This window comes from Podarcis melisellensis (assembly GCF_964234715.1).
Source record: "Podarcis melisellensis genome assembly, chromosome: 13".
Lineage (NCBI taxonomy): Eukaryota > Metazoa > Chordata > Lepidosauria > Squamata > Lacertidae > Podarcis > Podarcis melisellensis.
In genome coordinates, this window is record NC_138545.1 from 21089780 (window position 1) to 21110928 (window position 21149).

The 21149-nt window shown below is 45.6% G+C and overlaps 1 protein-coding gene and 1 long non-coding RNA gene across 4 annotated transcripts; one reads left to right on the top strand and one right to left on the bottom strand.

Moving 5' to 3' along the window:
- The first annotated feature begins 5339 nt into the window (after positions 1 to 5339).
- On the top strand, positions 5340 to 8617 carry LOC309355330. The gene is made up of 3 exons (XR_014162480.1): positions 5340 to 5621; positions 6285 to 6361; positions 7234 to 8617. It is a non-coding gene; the product is annotated as an uncharacterized lncRNA (long non-coding RNA).
- Positions 8618 to 8758: 141 nt separating this feature from the next.
- ACP4 (acid phosphatase 4) lies at positions 8759 to 18162 on the bottom strand. Of its 3 annotated transcripts, XM_081886017.1 has the most exons (11): positions 17981 to 18162; positions 15509 to 15604; positions 15058 to 15144; positions 14165 to 14302; positions 13382 to 13480; positions 12081 to 12176; positions 11867 to 11999; positions 11352 to 11434; positions 10850 to 10956; positions 9720 to 9889; positions 8759 to 9638 (listed from the first exon to the last, which is right to left on the bottom strand). In XM_081886017.1, exons 1-11 carry the CDS (start codon positions 18149 to 18151, stop codon positions 9553 to 9555), a joined length of 1266 nt encoding a protein of 421 aa, XP_081742143.1. In that variant the 5' UTR covers positions 18152 to 18162; the 3' UTR covers positions 8759 to 9552. The 3 variants fall into 3 exon arrangements, with proteins under 3 accessions (XP_081742143.1, XP_081742144.1, XP_081742142.1); XM_081886018.1 differs by lacking the exon at positions 13382 to 13480; XM_081886016.1 differs by having other exon boundaries at positions 8759 to 9889.
- Positions 18163 to 21149: the final 2987 nt, after the last annotated feature.

Genomic DNA, 21149 nt, shown 5'->3' on the forward strand with positions numbered 1-21149 from the left:
TGTCCCAGCACATTCCTGGCAACTCCACGCCCCGACAGCTGCCACAGCTGCACCCCTGGGTCTTTTCCAAAACCTAAGGGGAGAGTGGCATTCTAATCCAGGAGGACGACATAGCATACATATGGGCAGCAGATTCTAAATGTTTTACTAAGGTGGTGGTTGTGGGGGGATGTTTCTCATCAACAGACCTTTGCCAAAGGATCTCAGAAGTTAAGATCTTTGTACGGTACATGCTACATTTTCAGGTAGCAAATGAATCAAAAGTTCTATGGCCCCAAATACTGTAAGGCAGGAAAAACCTACAAATTCTACAACTAGGAATGGCAGGGGGGTTTGTCTAGGTTTGCTGAATTCACAAAATGCAAACCATCCTTCAAAATCTGCACTTCTCCAAATTTTGCAATGTAGTTCTCCAGTCATTTGCACAAAAATGTATATACCTGGGTATAAATACACACATTAGTGAAAATAATGTGCAAGGGCACATTATCTGAGGGGAAACTGCTGTGCAAAAGTGTCTATATCAGAGGAAAATTGCATACAAGCATGTGTATATTAAGATAAAACTTGTACTAACATGCTGATGAATTTTCCATAGGACTTTTCACCCAGAAAAGAATCACAGAGAGTTGTGGAAATGTAGAGAACTGAATTTAAGATTGGAAGAATGAGAAACAGAGAGAAACCAAAATGGGCATGTTCACCCATCCCTGCCTACAATCCAAATCACTGATTGGTGCAACGGGAATAAATTAAGGCGGTAAGCAAAAGTAGCAAAAAAATATTTTCTTTGCAAACATAATCCCGGTTGTAGTATCTGAAGTGTGTGTGTGCATGTGTGTGTTGGACTTCAGAATGTTTTCTCTCTGTGGGGGGGGGGGTGGGGTACACTCAGGGCTTTTGGGTAGAAGCCCCACTTAGCAGAACGATTAGCAGACCTGGCTTACTCATTTTGAAGTAATACCCACCACCAGCTTAAGTGGGGGAAGGGGAGGGGGAGGGCATAGCACCATGCCAAGTCTGGAACCTAAAATTACCTAACTGCAACTGAAGGAGGAAAATGGGGACATCTGGAACATTAGGAGCAGAGAGCAAGAGGTGTATAAAAAACACGGGGGAACAGGAGCAGCCAGTTCCAATGTCTTTGGGTGTTTCATCAACTTACCACAGGCTGTCATTAATATAAAACAACTTACCCTTTTTTTCTCCACAGTCATAAGGACTAGGCACTTACTGTTTTTGTACAAATGAAAGCTTAGCTTCCCGAGATTCCAAATGCTGTATAAGTTGTTGTATTCTGTGCATTGGCAAGATAGCCTCACAGAAGTCTAGCCCTCCCTGTGCATTGTTGTCACCTGACCGCTGTAGATAAAACAGTGTGACTATCACAAGAACCCACTCCGGCTGTTGGAGGTCACTACAACGAATCAAACAGAAGTGAGGGGGGTAGCCCCACTCTGTCCTTCCGGAGAAAAACTGGGGAAGAGTAGGATGCCACTTTGCCTTCGTTCTGCTTCTTCTCTTAGACGCATCCTATAAATATCGCCCCCCATCCGACTCCCACACCCATCTCTTGGCTCAGCCTCTGAGGGCAGGAATTAACAAACTGTCTATTTCGGGGCCATATCTGGTTTCAGCTGCGATTTTGAGGGCATGAACCACCCAGAGGATGGGCTTGCTCAAAGACTACGAAGAAAATGACTGGAACTTTCTTTTTTTGGATGCTATACCAGAAATTCTCAGGAAGTGGACAACATTAAAAGGGCCATGAGTTTTCCAGTGACCCAGATATAGCAGAGAGAAGGGAGTCAAAGGGTTGTGACAGGTAAAACACATTTGTTTTACTTCCAGCTAAGATAAAATGGGGTCATACAGACCTCATGGCACTAGACGTTCTGGAACCTGGATATATCTGGTGGAAGGGGTCACGTTGTGGTTGTTATCCTCCAAGATTTATAGAAAGCAGTATCATTTTCCCGTACACGGCTCTATGATGAGCTGGCAGTCTGCGGCTGGGCACGTTCTACTTGGTACTGTGGTTGGCATTCAAGATGGAAACTGAGAGTTTCTCTCAAGCCACCTGCCAAATGTTTGCAGCCGCAATGGGAAGCCTCCTCCAACACATTGCTAAAGATGTGCAAATTCATACATTCCTCCCTGGAACAAAAGAGGAACCAGCACCATTACACCTCAGCAATTCCTACAAGAAGTGCTAAATGCTAGTAACATTTGGTTGTAGTAGAGTTGCCACATGTCCGGACATATCTGGAAAATTAGCAAAAAAAAAAAAAATGTCCTGGAAAATCCAGACGTATGGCAGCCCATGTCCTCAGAAATAGCTCAAAAATATATTTCACTTTTTGAAATATGGCAACCCTAGGTTGTAGTTAACACTAGTCCTACTCAGAGTAGACCCAGTGGCACGAATTAAGATGGTTTAGTTAAGTTTAGGGACGCGGGTGGTGCTGGGATCTAAACCACTGAGCCTAGGGCTTGCCGACTAGAATCCCCGCGACAGGGTGAGCTCCCGTTGTTCAGTCCCAGCTCCTGCCAACCTAGCAGTTCGAAAGCACGTCAAAGTGCAAGTAGATAAATAGGTACTGCGTCGGTGGGAAAGTAAACGGCGTCTCCGTGCGCTACTCTGGTTTTGCCAGAAGTGGCTTAGTCATGCTGGCCACATGACCTGTAAAACTGTCTGCGGACAAACGTCGGCTCCCTTGGCCAGTAAAGCGAGATGAGTGCCGCAACCCCAGAGTCGTTCGCGACTGGACTTAACTGTCAGGGGTCCTTTACCTTTTTTAGTTAAGTTTACTCACCTCATTGCATCTACTCTGAGTGGAACTAAGGCAGTGCTGGATTTATGTATAGGCTGAGTAGGCTGAAGCCTAGGGCCTCCCGCTCCCCACACAGTGGAGGGATTCCTTCTTGTGATCTGGACACTATGTTCATATTGCACTAGCTTAGTTTTCAGCGTCAAGCCAACTAAGTGAATAGTCATCTCCACTTTGTGCCATCAAATTCCATATATCACTGTTGTTACTGTAGTTTTAACTAATACAGTTATGTATCATCTTTCCAATACTGTAATTCCCATCTCGCCCCAGGGTGGTTCCATAGATAATAAAGAGCATTTCTATTTGCAAATTGAATGGTGTAAATAAAAGTTCTTTCTGTTGTTGCTTGTCTTGTTATACAGCTAATCCAAATCATACATCCCTCTCCCCTTAGCATGTGCCCAAGACAACTTATTTTGGGGTGCATAGATGTTCAGTTCCAACCCATTTACAATAATCTTGCCTGCATCTTCCAGAATTGCAAATATGGAACCGAAAGAAACCAGGAACCATCTTCACTTCCATTGTAGAAGATTAAGAAGACGTCAAAGATGCAGTAGTGGTGAGAGAGAATATGGCATAAATTTACAGGAAATAATGTTACATTCAGGAGGAAGGAGAGGGAGCAAAACCTGAAAAAAGGGCAAGGGAAGACCCAATTCTGGTACTGCAGATGGAGATTTCAACTTGGGTCTTGATTTGAGTCTCACCTCTTCCACAGGCTCCCCGTGTCACCAGGGCTCAATAAATCTGAACATAAGGAGAGCCTGCTGGGTGAGGTCAGTGGTCCATCTAGCCCCACATCCTGTTCTCAGAGTGGCCAGTGAGATGCATATGGAAAGCCCACCAGCAGGACCTGAGCACAAGAGCACTCTTCCCTCCTACCTTTCCAGGAACTGGTTTTCAGAATACTGTAGCAACAGAAGTGGCTATGGTAGTCAGGACAGTGCTATGCTTTAAGAAAAGGTACAGTCTGAAATTGCACATGTTCAGAGTATCACTTTTTAAAACTCTTTGTATTTTGCTATAACGTAGCAATGCAAAAGTCTTGCAAAACATGGAATGGTGGCAAGAGAGATCTTAGAATCAGAGTTGGGAGGGATCACGAAGGTCATCTAGTCCAACCCCCTGCAATGCAGGAATCTTTTGCCCAAGGTGTGGCTCAAACCCAGGATCCTGAGATTAAGAGTCTCACACTCTACAGACTGAGCTATCCCAAAATTGCATGCTTCGCAATGCATATGGCCATGTAAAAGGGTGGGGGTGTTCATATTAATACCATTAAATCCAGGGTTTAAAACTACTGAGATTACCCACTGCTCTTTCAGCAGCAGCAGCAGCACTTATTTATTTTCGCATTTTTATCTCACCTATTTTCTGGAGCTCAAGGTGGAGTGCACTGTTTTCATTTACTAAAACGTATATATACCGCTTGCATGGGCGTAGCCAGGATTGGTTTTTCTGGGGAGGGGGGAGCAGAATCGACGTGACTGATCAGTTAGATAAGTATTTCTATTGTTTTACATGATCTGGGGTGGGTAGGGCAGCTGCCCCACGCCCATGACCGCTTGGTTGTATTAAAGAAAATAAAACCTCAAAGCGGATCTCCTCCCCATTTTATAGTCACAACAACCCTGCGAGGAAGGTGAGACACTTTGACAGGCCGAAGGGAGCTCGCTGGGCTTCAGGGCCAAACAAACATTTGAACCCTCGACTCCTTGGCTACCAGCCAAAATTGCTTCTCTATGCAGAATCTCCCGCCACTAAACAATCCCGCAAATACCGCCAGCAGAACCCCACGCCGCCTTCCTCTGCCTCCCCTCCCTTGCGCACGCGCGCCCAGTTACGAGAGGGGAGGGGCAAGGCCTGCGTTCCATTTCATCAGCTATGCGCACGCGCAGGACGGCGGCCGCGCGCGAAAGTTGACGAGTTCGGACTCTGAAGGTGTGGGCGGGGCGAAGCGGGAGTATAAAAGGGCCACGTGCGGCCAACCTTCTTCCTGTTTCAAATGGCGGCGTGCAGGAGATCGCAGGTACTGTGCGATACAAAGGCGGGCGGGCCGGCCGAATAACTGGGTTGCTTATTCCTTATTGCTTTCTCTGTACCCCCGCCCGCTTCTGCTGCTAGGCTCTCTGTTGCGGGGGAGAGGAATAGGTTTAGAATCAGAGCTGGGTGGTGGAGTTGCAGAGGCGGCGTTAGGGTGCAGATAGGTAGAGAGAGACCCATAGCGGAAAGGGCATGTAGGGCTTGTGTGGGGAATAAACTGGAATGTAGCAGTAAAGAGGGAAGGGGTTGCGGTAATGCTAAAGACTTGTATAAAGATGCTGACTGTTTAAAGTCAAAGGAGGGTTGATGAGGCTCAGCAGCGTAAGGGAGAATAGCTTTGTAAAAGGGTTTAGCTAAGGGCCGTAGTGCAGTTGGCATGGGCGTAGCTGAGGGGGGCTGGAAGGGGCAGCTGCCTCCCCCAAATCAATAAAAATACATGGCTAACTGAGGTTCTGCCCCACCCCGACAAAAATCCTGGCTATACCTGTGGTAGTTAACGGGGGAATTTGTGGGGGGTAAAAAAGGGATTTTGACTGAAACTGGCAGACAAGGGTGTATATAGGGACTGGTATAAGAGGAATGTAGTGTGCTGTCAGGCAGGATTCTGGAAGAGTGCCTCTAGTGGCTTATTTTACTAACCAGCTTTCCCTTCCTACAGCAATACTTCTTTTTGTCTATCTCCTGCTTAAAATGGAGCATCCATCTTGGGCCTCCAGTGACCCGATGAACTTGTGGTGCTGGGTAAGTGTTGCCCTGCCGAATTTCAGACTGTTGCCCTGGGAAATCCTGAGCTACTGTAGAAGGTTTTCTGGGCACTTCAGTTAGATAGTAAAGAGTGAAACACCATCTTCGTTGGGGGTTCCATGCAAGGTCTGGCAAGTCCTATATTTATATGGGCCAAATTTCCTTCCATTGGAGAGTGGGGTGCATGGTAAACCAGGAGAGCATTTCTCTGTATAGGTGGGAGTGCTGTGGCCACAGGGTTCCTCCAATGATGTTAGCACTGGGCGCGGATTGCAATGACGATGACAGTGCCCCCCATGCCTTTGACATCATGGGGGACTGAGGAGCAGAATCCCTGTTGATCCCGAGAGGTTGAGGTTGTGGGGAGAAGGCTCTGGTGGGATTAGGTCTGTGTGTTGAACTTTGAGACACGTGTGTGCAGTTGTGGCAGCTGGGACTTCCTGCAGAAGAGACAATGGCAAAACACTGGGGAATGAAAGCCTCCCCTTGCCCTCGGCGGCACTAGTTGAATTTTGTGAAGATCTTTTGGAATGCTGTTTTTCTCTGCTCTCATCTTCTCATCCAGGTGTACAGCATAGCTTTGGGTAGGTGTGGGGTGGATTGATATAGGGAATAGTCCCATGCATTCCCAGCTCCTAACTATGATACCTTTATTGTTAGGTGAACCTGATGATGTACCCAAGATGAATATCTGCCTCGCAAGTTGAATCTAGGTGCTTCAGTGGCAGCCAAGGCTGGTGAGCATTCACTTAATGACAAGTCGAAAGAGGCGTATTGGAACAGAGTTAGTGCAGTTCCTAGAAGTGGGACATGAGATACCCCAATGATGTCAGCACTGGGCTCCGATTGCTGTGACGATTTGGGTGCCTTCTGGGGACTTGACACTCCAGAAGACTGAGGGGTTCTGGATCTGAGAGTCCCTACTTGGCTGTGCATTTAGTGTGTCTGCAGAGGAACAACGATGGTCTCCTAGTATTAATGCTCTCACTCCATCAGCTTGTAAAGCATGAATGGCTTAGGAATGACACAATGCAGCAGTTGAGCTTTGCCTATTGTTTAGAGCTAAAGTTTGTGCGTGTTACAGCTTTTTGAAGTATGGGACTATGTTTCTGTTAAGCTGGAGAAATTAAAAATTTTAATGGTAAGGGGCCAGTGTATCATGCTGTCCAGATTGCCCCACCACCACCACCCCGTTTTAAAGCTGCTTAGAGAATTGGGAATTTGGAGTGGAGAAGCAATACCCATGACTTGCCAAAACTTTTTAGATATTGAAGTTTGTGTTGGGGGTCACCAGCATGGTGTCCTCCAAATGTTGGGCTCCTGTTAGCCCTCACCAGCATAGCAAATGGCCAGGGAGGGTGGAAACTGCAGTCCCAGCAATAGTGTGGAGTATCATGTTGACTACTCCTGAAATTGTGATGCACCTAATTTCTTTACATATTCTCTCTTTTTAAAAAAAGAACTGAGTGGCAGGAAGGGAAAATGTGCTTGCAGGCATGAAATCCAATATGTGTAGTGAGTGATCTGTGAAACTGAAACTAGGCTACACCTTGTGGATAGTGTGCAAAAAAAGTCTTGCCAACATGGTTTGTTTGCTTGCTTTCTCCAGATATGGGAACACCTGAGTTCTGCTCTTGCAGGCAGGAAGATGCAACTGGTTCCGTGCCCTGATGGCTCACAGGTAGAACGGGGCAGGAAAGGCAGAGGAAAGATTATCTGGGCATTGAAAAACACAGTGGTTGATCCTTAAGGGTTATGCCAAGGTTGTGTTGAAGGGGGCCTCTTTTGCAAGACAGGGGTCAGTCCTCCCATTTCTTTTGAGAGGCAGGAAAGTTGTACTTCACTGTATGTGCTTTGTAGCGCTGAGGCATGTATCAGGGAGCGTCTTTTTAAAAATTAACAGCCTTTAAATTTGGAAGTAAATGCTCTCTTACTGGATTTGTATTCCATGGGGCCAAAAGGCTTAGTCTGCTGGGGCTGGGCTGAGGGAATAACTAAAGTTCCTGAATAAACTTGTACAGGGATAGTCCCATTATTCCAGAAGAACATTACACTATCTCTGACCGAGGTACAGGGCCCTTCAAGATTCAGTCAGCAGCCTTTTAAAAGCACCATCATATCCTGTTTGGGCTTTCCCTAGGCACTGCGTTGCTAATTCATGTAGCATATTTCTTCCCACCCAGCCTCAGCCAAGCTGGATGCCTGCAGCAAAAACCGAAATGGATGGGTTTCTTCCACAATATTGAAAGAATCTCCTGGACTATCAGCAAGTCACTAATACATTTTTTTTTAATCCACTGATCCCCCCCCCCCATTGCCTTCCAACATTTAAACAGCCTTTGCACACACACCTTTTCCCCCCAACTCTGCTTGATCACCAGCCTCCTACTCTTTCAAGCAAATTTCTTGGTTTCAGAACCAAGTAGCTTGGCTCTTTGCTGCAGCTTTCTATTAAGACAGTTGAGTTGAGCTTCCATCAGAAGCAGGGATTATTCCATCAGCTTTGCCAAAAGATTGGCAGTATCAGGCACCTTCTGCCCCTGAACTGTGCCAGTTGGTCATTAAAAGAAAAACTGTTTAAGGATTGGTACCCGAGTTTGATTTCTTTCCTCTTCCCTCCTTGTCCGTTTCCCCTTCTGTGTTGTGTTTTTAAGATTGTAAGCCTGCAGACAGGAACTGCCTTGCTTTTATTGATTGCATATAAGCCATGCTGGTAACCTCCTTGGTTAAAGAGCAGGGTACAAATGCTCTAAATAAATTGTTGATCATAAGCCATACACACCCTCCAAAGCAAGGCTGTTTGTTTCACCTTTGGATTCTGAAGCAGCATGAATATCTCTGGGGATATTTGCCAAGAATGCTGCATTTTGCACAACCTTGCCATGTACTCCTTTCAACTTGGGGAAAACAAAACTTGAATTGTATGCCTCCAGGGAGAGGCAGTGTTATTCTGTGCAGCATTTACTTTTTTCAATAAAATGTAGAAATGATAAGTGGTTTTGCATTGTTGTTGTTTAGTCGTGTCCGACTCTTCGTGACCCCATGGACCAGAGCACGCCAGGCACTTTTGTCTTCCACTGCCTCCCGCAGTTTGGTCAAACTCACGTTGGTAGCTTCAAGAACACTGTACAACCATCTCGTCCTCTGTCGTCCCCTTCTCCTTGTGCCCTCCATCTTTCCCAACATAAGGGTCTTTTCCAGGGAGTCTTCTCTTCTCATGAGGTGGCCAAAGTATTGGAGCCTCAGCTTCAGGATCTGTCCTTCCAGTGAGCACTCAGGGCTGATTTCCTTCAGAATGGATAGGTTTGATCTTTTATTCTTTGCATAGTTGTACTTAAATGTTTTTCACATGCAGGCATCTTTTTGGGAAGGTACAGAAAATCTGGCCATCCAGATGTTGATCTACCACAGAAGTCTTTTGTGGGGAACCCAAGGCATTAAGCATAGCTTAGGTGGTTAGAGCGTGGTGCTGATAACACCAAGGTCGCAGGTTCGATCCCCATATGGGACAGCTGCATATTCCTGCATTGCAGGGGGTTGGACTAAATGATCCTCAGGGTCCCTTCCAACTCTGATTTTAAAAATTCGTGGTTTATGTCTGTCAAGAGCAGATTACATACTAAAATGAAAAGCACGGGGCCCTCTATAAACAATGGAAGCATAAGAATTTCCTTGCCATGTCTGACAGAAAGGTACACACAGTGTAGTACTCACAAGCATTGCACCACTTGCTTTATTTTTAAGTCTCCTAATAATTCCCTACAGTAAATGTGCCTCTTGCCGGTGCTGCTTGGACCATCAGCTTCTGAGGATGGAGTCTGAGTTTGCCCCCCTTGGCTTCAGCCACTGGACCACACTTCACAGCATGTAGAGGCTGTTCTCTCTTCCCATGAGGGCGATTGGTGGTTGCCATGAGCCCATCTTCCCATCACCTCCTCCAATACATTATGCCTGCTCCTATTAATGCCGTGCTCAGCAGGCCTACTGCCACAGCCAGCGCTGTTACGGTGCGCCCTGCAAAAGGAATTGAGCGGGTGTGAGTGGGAGAGTCAGTGCGAACCTCTGCCCAGGGGGAGGGAAAAGACCTTGCATTACCTGTGCCTGCCTGAGGGTTTTGGCATTCGGCATCCCAGTCCAGCGGGATGACTGCCTTCGTAAGATGAATGAAGAGAGGCAGTGGGCAAGGTGTGGGGCAGTCAGGCAGGGCTAATGTGTGGGGCTGGTGGCTGCTTTCGTTCCGATAAAACATGGATACACTGAAGGAGCTGGAAAGATGGAAAACACAGGAGCCTAGTAAAGGTTGCACTCTTCACCTCTCCCCATAACCCCACACTCCCAAACGTTGGCTCTGATAATTTGGTGCTTTCCTTCCTGCAGTGTCTCTCAAAATGTTCCGGTACTGTCTTAGCCTCTTAACTATGCTGTGCTTTGTGTCAATGCGTCAGCAACTGCAAATGTGCTGACAAGTCGCTGGGAGGCAGCTGTTAATACTGCAAGGGATACTAGGAGCTGGCAAAGAGAGAGAGAGTCCCTCCGAATAGTGTACTCCTTGGTTTGGAGAGGACAACTTTTAAGAAAGGGTAGTAATAATAATGTTTCCTTATATCAAAGTCAGAACTAAAAATAAAATTAAAAAAACTGGACAGAGAAGACTTACCGTACTCCAAAAGGTGGCTTTTAATTTTAAAAAACAAGGGAAAACATGCCATGGTTTCAAACAGGGAGCCTTTCCCCAGCCCTGCCTGGAGAATACTGGGGATTGAATCTGTGTGATCCTTTGCATGTGAAGTGATGTGCCTACCATTGAGTTGTGGGAGGATAGCGGAGCCACAAAAGGAACGGGGGGGGGGGCATGTATAAGCTGCTTTTTCAACAAGTAAACATTTCAGTTCTTCATGCAAAAGCAATTGTACATAATTTGTTCTATTGGGCACAGAGTTACAGAGGAAGCTGAAAGCCTGAGCACATTCTGTTCCCTGGGATATTGCTGCAAGTTATAAGCCTTTTAAGCTCACCCTCACAAGCCTTGAAGGCTGGACATTTTTTTGCTTCTTAAAATACTGCCAGCGAGCGTTTTATTTCACTAGGATGATAAACCATCAGTAGTTCATCAGCACCTGTACAGTTTTTACATGCACAGCAAACCTTTCTCTGTGATGGAGAGCAAATTCAACACCCAGCAAAAGAAGAGAAACTTCCTGCCCCACAGATGGAACCAGACTTACTTATTGCTTTCCTGGTAGAACTCGAACCCATGACAGGCAGCATAGGGTGGAGGGGGACCTTCATAAACGCCCAGGGCTCCTTGAAGAGCGATTAAGGTGCTGTCATGCTAAAAAGTAGGTGAACAGGAAAAATGTAGCCAACATGTTTTTTTGCTTTGCATATCACAATATATTGCTATGCCCCCCACTCCCTAAAACATGCCATTTTTTCATGTGCAGACTAGAAGATATTACTTTGCTTCCCCCTCATCTTCATAGAGGGTGCTATCCAGGAACTTCCTGTTTCCCCTTCATGTGTTAAGTTTGTTCCATAGTTTGCAGGCTAAGTTTTATGGTTGTAGTTTTAGAGAGACTATTTTTAGTGCTTTCAAAAAGAACTGCTTGCAGTGAAGCCACTAAATAGCCCCGAGATACTTCTAAACAGACTGCTATACACACTTAAACCACACACCCCATCTTTCCACATGGTCCCTCTGAAGTCTTAAGATGGGGAAAGACTTACAGCAGAATACATGATCATCTTCAGGGGCAGATCTCGGCACACTACTTTGGAGAAGTTGCTCAGGATAGCGCCAAGTAATATCCCTGCAAGGTGGGAGAGAGACTGTTGACTGAGGGGTGTCCTATGGTATGTCAAAGAATAACTGACCAACAGGCACAAAACCAGCAGCTCTGCAAATAATTGGGGGTCAAGGGGGTGCCGTGTTGCATATGAAAATGAGTCACGCAAGCACACACATGTGCTGAGCACTGGGGCATGCGCCATCAATAACAGTTGAAGGGTTCAGTGGAAGAAAAACCATAGTAACAAAAAAAGAAAAGCACAGAAATGTCATTGCCCCCCCCCCCCACAAATTGGTTCGGTATGGATCTGTGGAGGACAACGGGGAACACATTGAACTGGAAAATAGTGAATTTTCAGGTGCCGTGTGAACGGATCCTCAATTTTTCCCCCAGTACTGTGTTTTGTCAAAGCAGCGTTAGAATGTTTATCCTCTAAAATTGATTAAAATTTACCTCCAGTGAATCGGGCCTTCTCCTGGCTTGCATGCATTCCCACATGGGCTTCGACATTGAATGCTTCCATCTCTGAAAGGGTGGCCAGGACCTGTGGCGTGGCCCAGCTGGGCAAGGTCAGGTTGTGTGTTTTCTGCAAGGAAAGAAAAAACACTAGAGAAAGTTATGTTTGGAGGCAAACTGGTAAGGCTGTTATGCGGTGCAGTATGCCTACCTGGCAGAAGAGGGAGTCGTGGACCCTCCAAAGGCCCCTCAGGGTCAGCTGTTCCTGTTTAAGCCCTGTATGGTTTGCCATCTCTCTCATAAAGCCCTGGGAAGGGAGGGAAGGGGGAAGAAGAATTAGCTAACGGATTGGAACTTCAATGGGCTTCGCCTGGAGGAAGCTAGTTCCACTATCCTACATGATCTTACTAACATCAGTCTATGTAAACCGACATAGGCCAGAATGTTGTAAGTGGTGTGGCTTCCGAAAACCCACTTCCATGTAGGGTTGCACCACAATTAGACCCATTATGGATGGTTTTCAGTGTTCATTTCACTCAAGACTAGACCCATCAGAGTTAATAAACATGACTAAGTTAGGCCTAAGGGCCCCTGCCTTTCTCAAATTTGTATATATTTTTAAACTGTATGTGTGCCTTTTTTGTTTATTTTGGGCTGTGTAGAGTTTTTTGGTCCCGAACATCAGTTTTTTCTTCTGTGAAATGGGTGGCTCCCATGACAGTTTCTTAGATTTCTTGAATGTGCCCTCAGGCCCAACAAGGTGCTATCTGGGGCTGGTGGGAGTTGTAGTCCGAACCAGCTGAAGGGCACTAGGGTTGGCAAAGGTTGTTACAAGTGCTTACCTAGGAGTAATTTATTTTTGAATAAACATGCTTGCTTTATATCACTGGGCACTTTTTTAAAGTATTGCTTTTTTACCTTGTATCTGTTGTTGTTACTAATGTTTTTTATTACATTCAAAAGCTTTAGCTTTAATTTTTGGGAAACTACCCTGGATTCTTGCCCCACAAAGTGGTATATGAATATTTTAAATGAATAATAAAAACACTCAGATTGGGTGCTAGACTGGCCATCACAGTTTTCCAAAAGTAAACAAAGGGCTGCCTTAAGCAAAAGAAGGCAGTCAGTTTTCTTGTCGATGGCAACACAAGACAAGATGAGAACTGGTTTAATGTAATTCACTATGCAGGGAATCCTGGGAATCGTGGTTCTCAGTTGTGTGTGTGCGCGCGCTTTGGAACCCTATAGTATCCCTGCTGAGCTACATTTCCCAAGATTTTTTTGGGTAAAAGCCAGGTCAATTAAAGTGGTATAAAACCTGCTTTAAGTTTGTAGTACATATATATCGTCTGAGTGATCAAGGCAGAGAACAAGACTCCCCCTCCAGATGGTGCATTCCTCTTACAATGGGTGCAAAGAGTTGGATTGATGAATTGGATGAAGAAGAAATCCTGGCTTTGGAATCCATTCCTCCCTCCCTCCCTCCTAGCCAACCCCACCTTTCCCTGATACCTTCCAGGTCTCCATTTTCGCCTGATAGCTTGGCAAATTAATTGTCTCTCCCATCAGCTGTTGGTATCGTAGGCAGTTCCGGGTTGGCGGCTTCAGCAGCTGTGAGGTGTGGAGTAGGAAAAGACAGACAAATCTGATTCTTGGGGAAAGCTGACCCCTCTTTTCTTTCCCATATGTAAACTATGGGGCTACACTTCAGAAGCAGGAACACTGATTGAATCTCACTTTCACATCCGTAAGCTCCTGCTTTGCTCAAAAAAGGCTGCCGTGTAGAGCTGCCTTCAGCAACCTGGAGTCAGGCAGATATTTTGGCCGACCATTCCCATCAGCCTCTGACAGCAGGTCCTTGATGGGAATTATAGGTCAAAATATCTGCCAGATTACCAGGCTGGTGTAGTGGATTGAATGCTAGACTTCACGACATCGGTCTAAATGGTAAATATACTTACTGAGTCTCTGTCCCAATTTTTAAGCTTGACCAGAATGAAAATGGAGGGCCTAGACGGAACTCATACAGAAATGTGGCAAGACATCAAAATAAAAGAGCCAGAAAGAAATTCATTCTTGGATTTCGTGAAGTGGCATTCCCCTTTTCAGGAAACACTTCCCTTAGCTTCTCTGTCAAAAAATACATTTGTTTCATGCATAGACCACCTTGCAATGGAAGACTCTTAGGATGGTGTTCAATAAAAGCAATATAAGAAAATGCCACGTAAACTCAATACAAAGCAGAGAAGCAGCTGATAAGAACCAGTAAAATCTGGGCAAGTTACGAAGGATTACCTTATCATACTTAGTAGGCACAGTGTGGATGGGAACAGGTCTCCAGCTGATCTCTGGATCTGAGCTTGGATAAAGCCCCATCAGGTTGGCTTGGGCGCTCATTAAGGTGCGGTCGTAATCTGTGCTGCGGATATAGATCTAGAAAAAGGCATAATGGTTGGTTGGCCTCAAGGCGGGTGAAAACCTTGGCTGTCCCCAAGTGCTGATGGGGCTATTTATCCTGTCCTTGGGACTCTCCAAGCCCACACATCTCACTGACCTCCACTACACCTTCTCGAGCTGCTCTGGCCTGGCTGGAATGTGTCTTTGACCTGTGAAGCTAATGTTGCTTGCTTGCCTGAAGGGACAATAGAGTTGTGTTGGTGGGAATATAGAAGCTTTGGGCATTTGTGTGGCTGGAACACAAGCCAGTGTTGTGTATTGGAGTAGGACATGGGAGACCAGGGTTCAAATTCCTACTCAGCCATGAAACTTACTGGGTGACCCTGGGCCAGTCACCATCTCTCAGTCTAAACTACTTTACAGGGTTGTTGTGAGAATAACATGGAGAGGGGAAGAGCTGTGTGTGCCTCATTGAGTTCCTTGGAGGAAAGGTGGGATGTAAAAATCAAACGCCTCCATTGTGCACTTGGGCCTCTAGAGCAACCCAGTTTCCCCTTCTTGCTTCACCCCCACCCATTAGCTTTTTAAAAGGTGGGTGGAGCTGGTGTTATGGGTTTGGATACATTTTGGGGGTGCTGCTGCTGCTTATTTTTGCATGTCAGCTAATACTTAAATTGTTGCATGCTTTAGATATATTTATTACTGTATTCATATTTGCTGCCTTGTGAATTCTTGGGTGCTGGTGTGGAATATATATATTGCCTTTATTAAATAAGCAAACGGATATTTACCTCCTGTGGTTTGTAGGATGCACTCAGGAAGCCAGCATATCTCTCTCTGAGGAATCGTCCCAGTGCCTTCTGTTGCAAAATACCTACCTGCAGCAGACAAAAGGAAAAAGGCAAGTTGGGGGGGGGGGGGAGAGAGATCTGAAGCGTCCTCCAAAACAGGGCTGTCCCATTGCTCCAGTGCAAAGCGAAGGCTGAGATCAATCGCCTTCACTCACACAAAAATTCCAGTCATGGAAATTCTGGCAAGTGCCTTTCTCCCCCTTCCCCAGGTTGTGGCTGGAGGTGACCATGGGGATCGGCAGGGCAGAAGACAGGTGGAGCTTGAGCCAATGGCAGGGAGAGCCAGCCCCTGACTGGTTGTAAAGCAAAAAGGCAGCCAGACAGGGGCAGGGCCCCATTTGCCTCCAGTGCTCATCCCACCCCTCTACACACACACACCCCAAACCCCCACCTCAGTGAGTTGCTGGAAGCCTTGTGGCCAGGGTGCCGCTTTGTGGGGATCCGTGGGGTAGGTGCCCAGAGGGGATCGGTCACCATGGCGATACACCTAAGAAGGAAGAAGAGGGTCAGAACAGCAACATACAGCAAACCGAGTGATAGTTTTGCCCTCAAATTTCTAACCTACAGGACCAGGAATCTTTTTGGACTTTTAAAATATCTTCAGGGCTGTCACATGGAAGAGGAAGCATCCTTTTTCTCTCTCCTGCTCTTGAGGGTAAGACTCGAACCAATGGCTTCAAGTTACAGGAAAGGAGATTCCGAGTAAACGTTCGGAAAAACTTTCTGACAGTAAGAGCTGTCGGCGGTGGAACAGTCTCCCACGAGAAGTGCTGGACTCTCCATCCATGGAGGTTTTCTAAGCAGAGGTTGGATGGGCGTCTGCAATGGATGCTTTCGCTGAGATTCCTGCATTGCAGAGGGTTGGTCTAGATGACCCTTTGGTCCCTTCCAACTCTTAAGATTCTATGATTCTGTGATCCTGGCCTGCAAAATGGGACCTACTGTGATTTACCTTTAATATTATTCCACCTCCCCACCCCCCTTTGCTATCTAGTTCTCTCACACACATGCACAGAAACAGACACATGTTTTCCCTTTCTTTAATAGATGGCATTGGTGGAGGGTCAGTCTGTAAACCAGAAACAAGATGCCTGCACCAATTCATTTATAGGTGAGGGGCAAAGAAAAGCGACCACAGCCACTTTAAAATTTTTACTTTTGAGTTTACGTGACATGCACCAAGTGTATTGCAAAATAAACAAATATGTACTTATACGGGTATTATTATAAATTATGCATCCCAAATATAAAACAACAACTCTGTTTTATAGCATCTAGTGCTATAAAAACTACCCCTTTAAAGAAATTAAAAATACAAATTTCTAATTTCTCCTCTTCAGATCTGATTCATTCAAGAGAACCATCCTATGTGTGTGAGTATATATATATTTCATAATAGGCCTAATACTTATTTTTCACACTATCCCTTTAAAAAGCTCCCCTCTCATCCCTTAAGGGTGTATTCCTAATACCAAGCCTGCAGTCTTTCGGGCACTTCTGTGGAATACATTTTCATTCACAGTGGCCAGGGATTGGGTGAGTCAGGGTAAAGTAATTAGTATGTTATTACCCTTCTTGAGGCTAAACAAGCTATTAGTCCGATCAGTTAAAAAAAAAAAAGGGTGTGTGTGCCAGCATCAGGTATTTGACAAAGTGGTCTTAAGTGCATGGAAACTTATGCCACAGTAAGTGTTAGTTTCTAAGGTGCTACAAGTCTCTGGGTGTGTGATGTGTCTCTGTGCCCAGCGCAGACCCAGATCTGTGGTGCCCTTCTGGTACAGAACTGTCCCACCCACCATAATAGGGTTGTAACCATGGTTAGACAGACTCTGACTGGATCCATTGACATGAATGGGCACGACTAACTTAGGGTCCATTAATTTCAGTAGCGTTTGACCAACACTGAAAAAAACACAAAGTTTTGGCGATTTTCAATAGCCAGTCTCCTTAATGTTTTTCTGTGTTTTTAGTGTTTAAAAACACAGTGTTTCCCCCCCGTTTTAACAATGTACACCACCTTGATATTTTATGATACCGGGTACTGACATACTTTTATAATTAATTAAATATCAAAGTCATTCATACACACACATACACACACACACACAGAGAGAGAGAGAGAGAGTGGTACCCTTGGGTTACAAACACTTTGGGTTACAGTACCTCAGGTTAAGAACTTTACCTCAGGATGAGAACAGAAATCACGCAGCAGCGGCACAGGGGCAGCGGGAGGCTAAAGTGGTACCTCAGGTTAAGAAGGGTTTTAGGTTAAGAATGGACCTCCAGACAAATTAAGTTCCTAACCCGAGATACCGCTGTGTGTGTGTGTGTGTGTGTGTGTGTGTGTGTGTAAGTAATTGAATGTCAGTTCTAAACCACCTCAGTAGGATTTATATCTTGAAAGTTGGGATATAGCAATATATGAAATGAAAGAGAGGCAACTCACTGCTTGGAGCAGAATGCACCCCCTTCATTCCCGACTCAAGGAATCCAGAAGCTCTGCTTCCCATCTCTGACCCCGTAGACCTCACACCATAGCTGTCAACCGTCCCTTATTTGGCGGGAAACTCCCTTATCCCAGCACCGTGTCCTGCTGCTGTCCCTTATTGATGATGCAAAAGCAGCATGGCTTCATCAGTGCCAGATTCATGCATAAGCGAAGCAAAATCCCTTATTTTGGCTGCTGATCCCTTATTTTCGAGGCTGCTGGTCCCTTATTTTCAAATCTGTAAGTTGACAGCTATGCCTCACACTCCTCCCAAAGTACTCTGGCTCCTTTCCCTCTTGCCGTGCAGCACTAGACCCCTGCTCCTTCCCGGAGAACCCAGGCACCCTAGTTCCTGCCACCCACCCTCCTGTGTACCAGCGTGACGAAGCGCAGAGTCCTCTCTTGGGCCGACGTGAGAGGCAGAATATCCTGGATGAGGAGGAAAATCCAAGGTGCCAGGGTTACAGAGAGCCTCATGGTCTCCGCCACCTGGAAAAAGAACTGTTGGAGGGAGGGAGGGCAAACTCTTCTGTTATATAGGCCCATCCTCAGACCCTGTAATTATCTCTCGTTTTCCTTTGCTGACAGGTCAGATCTAACAGGCGGCACCACAGAGCTTGTGTGTGTGTTAGTGTGTGAGAAGAGGGTCAGTTCCCCCTCCCCCTGTTTTACACTTGCCAGTCCCCTTAAAACTGCCTGTTTGTTAAATGGGGGGAGGAGATTCACTTGCCATGATGATTACAACTCCCAACCAAGACATTACGTCTTGCCTTCTCCACCTGCAGAGAAAACATCTGAGCCTGTGATAACCAGTTCCCGGGCTTGTTTCTGGCCGGGGTCCTGTGTGTTTAGCTGCTGGGTGTCTGGCAAAAATTCAGCAGGTAAACCCTTTTGCTCGCACAGAGATGTGCCGGAGGAGCTTCTCCTGATGGATTTCTGCCTGTCCCGCAAGCATTATAAGTTGAGGAGCTTCGCCCAGGGGGTCAGGAGTCAAATCATGTCAGGTCGTCGTTACCTGACAACAAGAATTCAGTTTGCGGACTCCAACCACCTGAAGGATGTGGGACCATATAGTCACCCCCAGACATTAATGAGTCCAGTTTTGCATGGCTGATGCCAGCCTCCCTGTTGGTAGATCAACAAACAAGTTCACCTTGACACCATCTCACCAGACAACTAGCCTAAGTGTCTTGTTGATTTACACCTGGTCTCCAGAATTTGACGTTTCGCAGGAGATGGCCTCAGCAGAGGTGGAGGTATATGTGACAGAAATCTGTCTGACTTCGGCTCGCAGTTCACAAGTAAAACCTCCAGTGACAAAACGTTCTAGTGGGGAGTTCTCCTGTTCCAGTCAGTCATCACAACATTGCCACAGTGTGTCAGCATTCTGGGCTGCATCCAACCAAATTAGAGTACAATCATGGACATTTATAGATATAAATTTGTCGTGTCCATCAATTTCAATGGGTATACTCTGATTAGAAGTTACTTGGCCGCAACCCAGAATGTGGACTGACTGGAGGTGAATGGAATGGAGTGTCCTTGTGGAGGGTGTTGCACACCGACCGGAGCAGTGAACAGGAGCACCTGTGCTACAAGATTTTGTTGCAGGTTTGACTTGTGAACTCTAGAGTTTCACCCTGTGTGGTCATTGAATGCAGTGTCTTTTTCTATAATTCTTGGCTGTGGACAGTTCTGTTTGGGCATCAGCACTGAACATCAGAATAGAGAGAATGTTTTGAAGCCTTTGGTGGCAAAGGAGGTGCCATTTCCCCTTGTTCTTCAGTTCAATAATGGCAGGACCAGGCATGAATTATTTGTATAATTTGTACCGGACCCAGGATTTGACTTTTGTAAATGCAGAATGTGGAATTAGGTGGGTGAAGGTTTGTTTGTTTTTGTAAGGTACATTTGATGCTAGCCGTTCACTGTGGTTGTTAGAAGAAGAGCCTTTGAAATACTGGATCTTTCTGCTTCCTTATTTCATCTTATAAAGGAACATCAAGGAAGGAACTCTGGGCCGCATCAAAATATTGGTTCCCCCACAGCTTGTAAAAGCTGCAGTCCAGATGGAGAAAGCTCTTGCCAAGGGAATGACGGGGCAGCCTTCCTGCATGGTGGCTGTTGCTACAAACTGAAAGAGAAGGGTTTGGGTATGAAAAAGAGCAGCATGGGGAAAGTGTGTTCCTACTTTTTAATTGCTAGTTTGGAATCCTGGTTGGGGAAAACTGAGTCATAAGTTGTTCTGCGTCCATAGCTGCTGCTTCAGTGCCAAGTGCTGAAAGCAAATGTTGGAAATGAGTACCAAAGCTACTAGTCCACAAGAATGTTCAGTAGCTGTTCCACACATATGTATATGAGAGGCTGCTACTAGCCATACTGTATACGGGTGTGTGGAGGAAGTATTCCAGAGCTTCCAGTACAGTGGTACCTTGGTTTGAGAACAGCTTAGTTTATGAACAACTTGGATTAAGAATGCTGCAAACCCAGAAGTAGGTGTTTTGGTTTGTGAACTTTGCCTTGGAATAAGAACATGTTCCGCTTCCTGTTGAGTGTGTTCCATTTGTAAATTGAGTCCCCCGCTGCTATGGGCAAGCACGCCTTGGTTTAAGAATGCTTTGGTTTAAGAACGGACTTCCGGAACGGATTACGTTCGTAAACCAAGGCACCACTGTAATTAGGCTCCAACCCCTCCTGCACCACCAGCACTTTAAAAACTCGGTAGGCCAGGAGGAGAAAGCTAAACCCTGAAAAATCTCAGTGCTGCAAACCCTAACAAACCCTACAGCAATAGGGTCAGTTATTTTTACCAGGGAAAGGTAAGAAAGAGAGAGAGAGAAAGAAAGAAAGAAAGAAAGAAAGAAAGAAAGAAAGAAAGAAAGAAAGAAAGAAAGAAAGAAAGAAACTTCCTGGCAAATCAGTTGGAGTGTATGATTATGATGATGCCAGAAAATATTTCAATCTGTGTTCATTTAATTTTATAAACAAACATACATAATGGAGCAATAGCAAAATATAGGTCAATTAACAACAGAGTTGGTGCAAGGCCAAAAACCTAATACAAAACCACCATTGGAAACAGCAACTGAACAAAGGAGAAATGCAGCCCCATGGAAGGAATACCATTATCCAAGTTCAGTTACCGTGAGTTTGAGCTGGGATAACATTGTCTTCTCTTTTTATTTATTAAATACAGCAATTCCACATTTCTTTAAATTTGTCAGGCCCCTTTGTTTTCCTTAATGCTTTCATCTTGTGTGTTATTTTTTCTGCTGAAGCGATTGACCACGTTTCTGGATACCAAACTTCCAATGAATTCAGCCTTTTGCTGCTTTCGCAGTGGTTGGCTGTAAGATTACCAAGTTTTTCAGCATAACTTTCCTCTTTGAGTCATCAAACGTATATTTTCGTTATGGTGCTACAGGGACACTTGCTATTTTCACTAAAACCAACTAACTTGGCTACCACTCAGGAGTTCAAAAGGGCTGCAAATATTTGCACATCGAAAAGAGGCTGCAGCTGCCTGGAAAGTGTGGTTGCTGCT

What these genes read in the sequence shown, in the direction of transcription:
- ACP4 (XM_081886016.1), bottom strand. Translation starts at nt 18,151, where the DNA reads ATGGGCCTATATAACAGAAGAGTTTGCCCTCCCTCCCTCCAACAGTTC. An exon ending in GCTTCCAGCAACTCACTGAG is followed by an intron (nt 15,145 to 15,508) that starts GTGGGGGTTTGG and finishes TGTCTGCTGCAG; the next exon opens with GTAGGTATTTTGCAACAGAA. An exon ending in TGCCTACTAAGTATGATAAG is followed by an intron (nt 13,481 to 14,164) that starts GTAATCCTTCGT and finishes CACACCTCACAG; the next exon opens with CTGCTGAAGCCGCCAACCCG.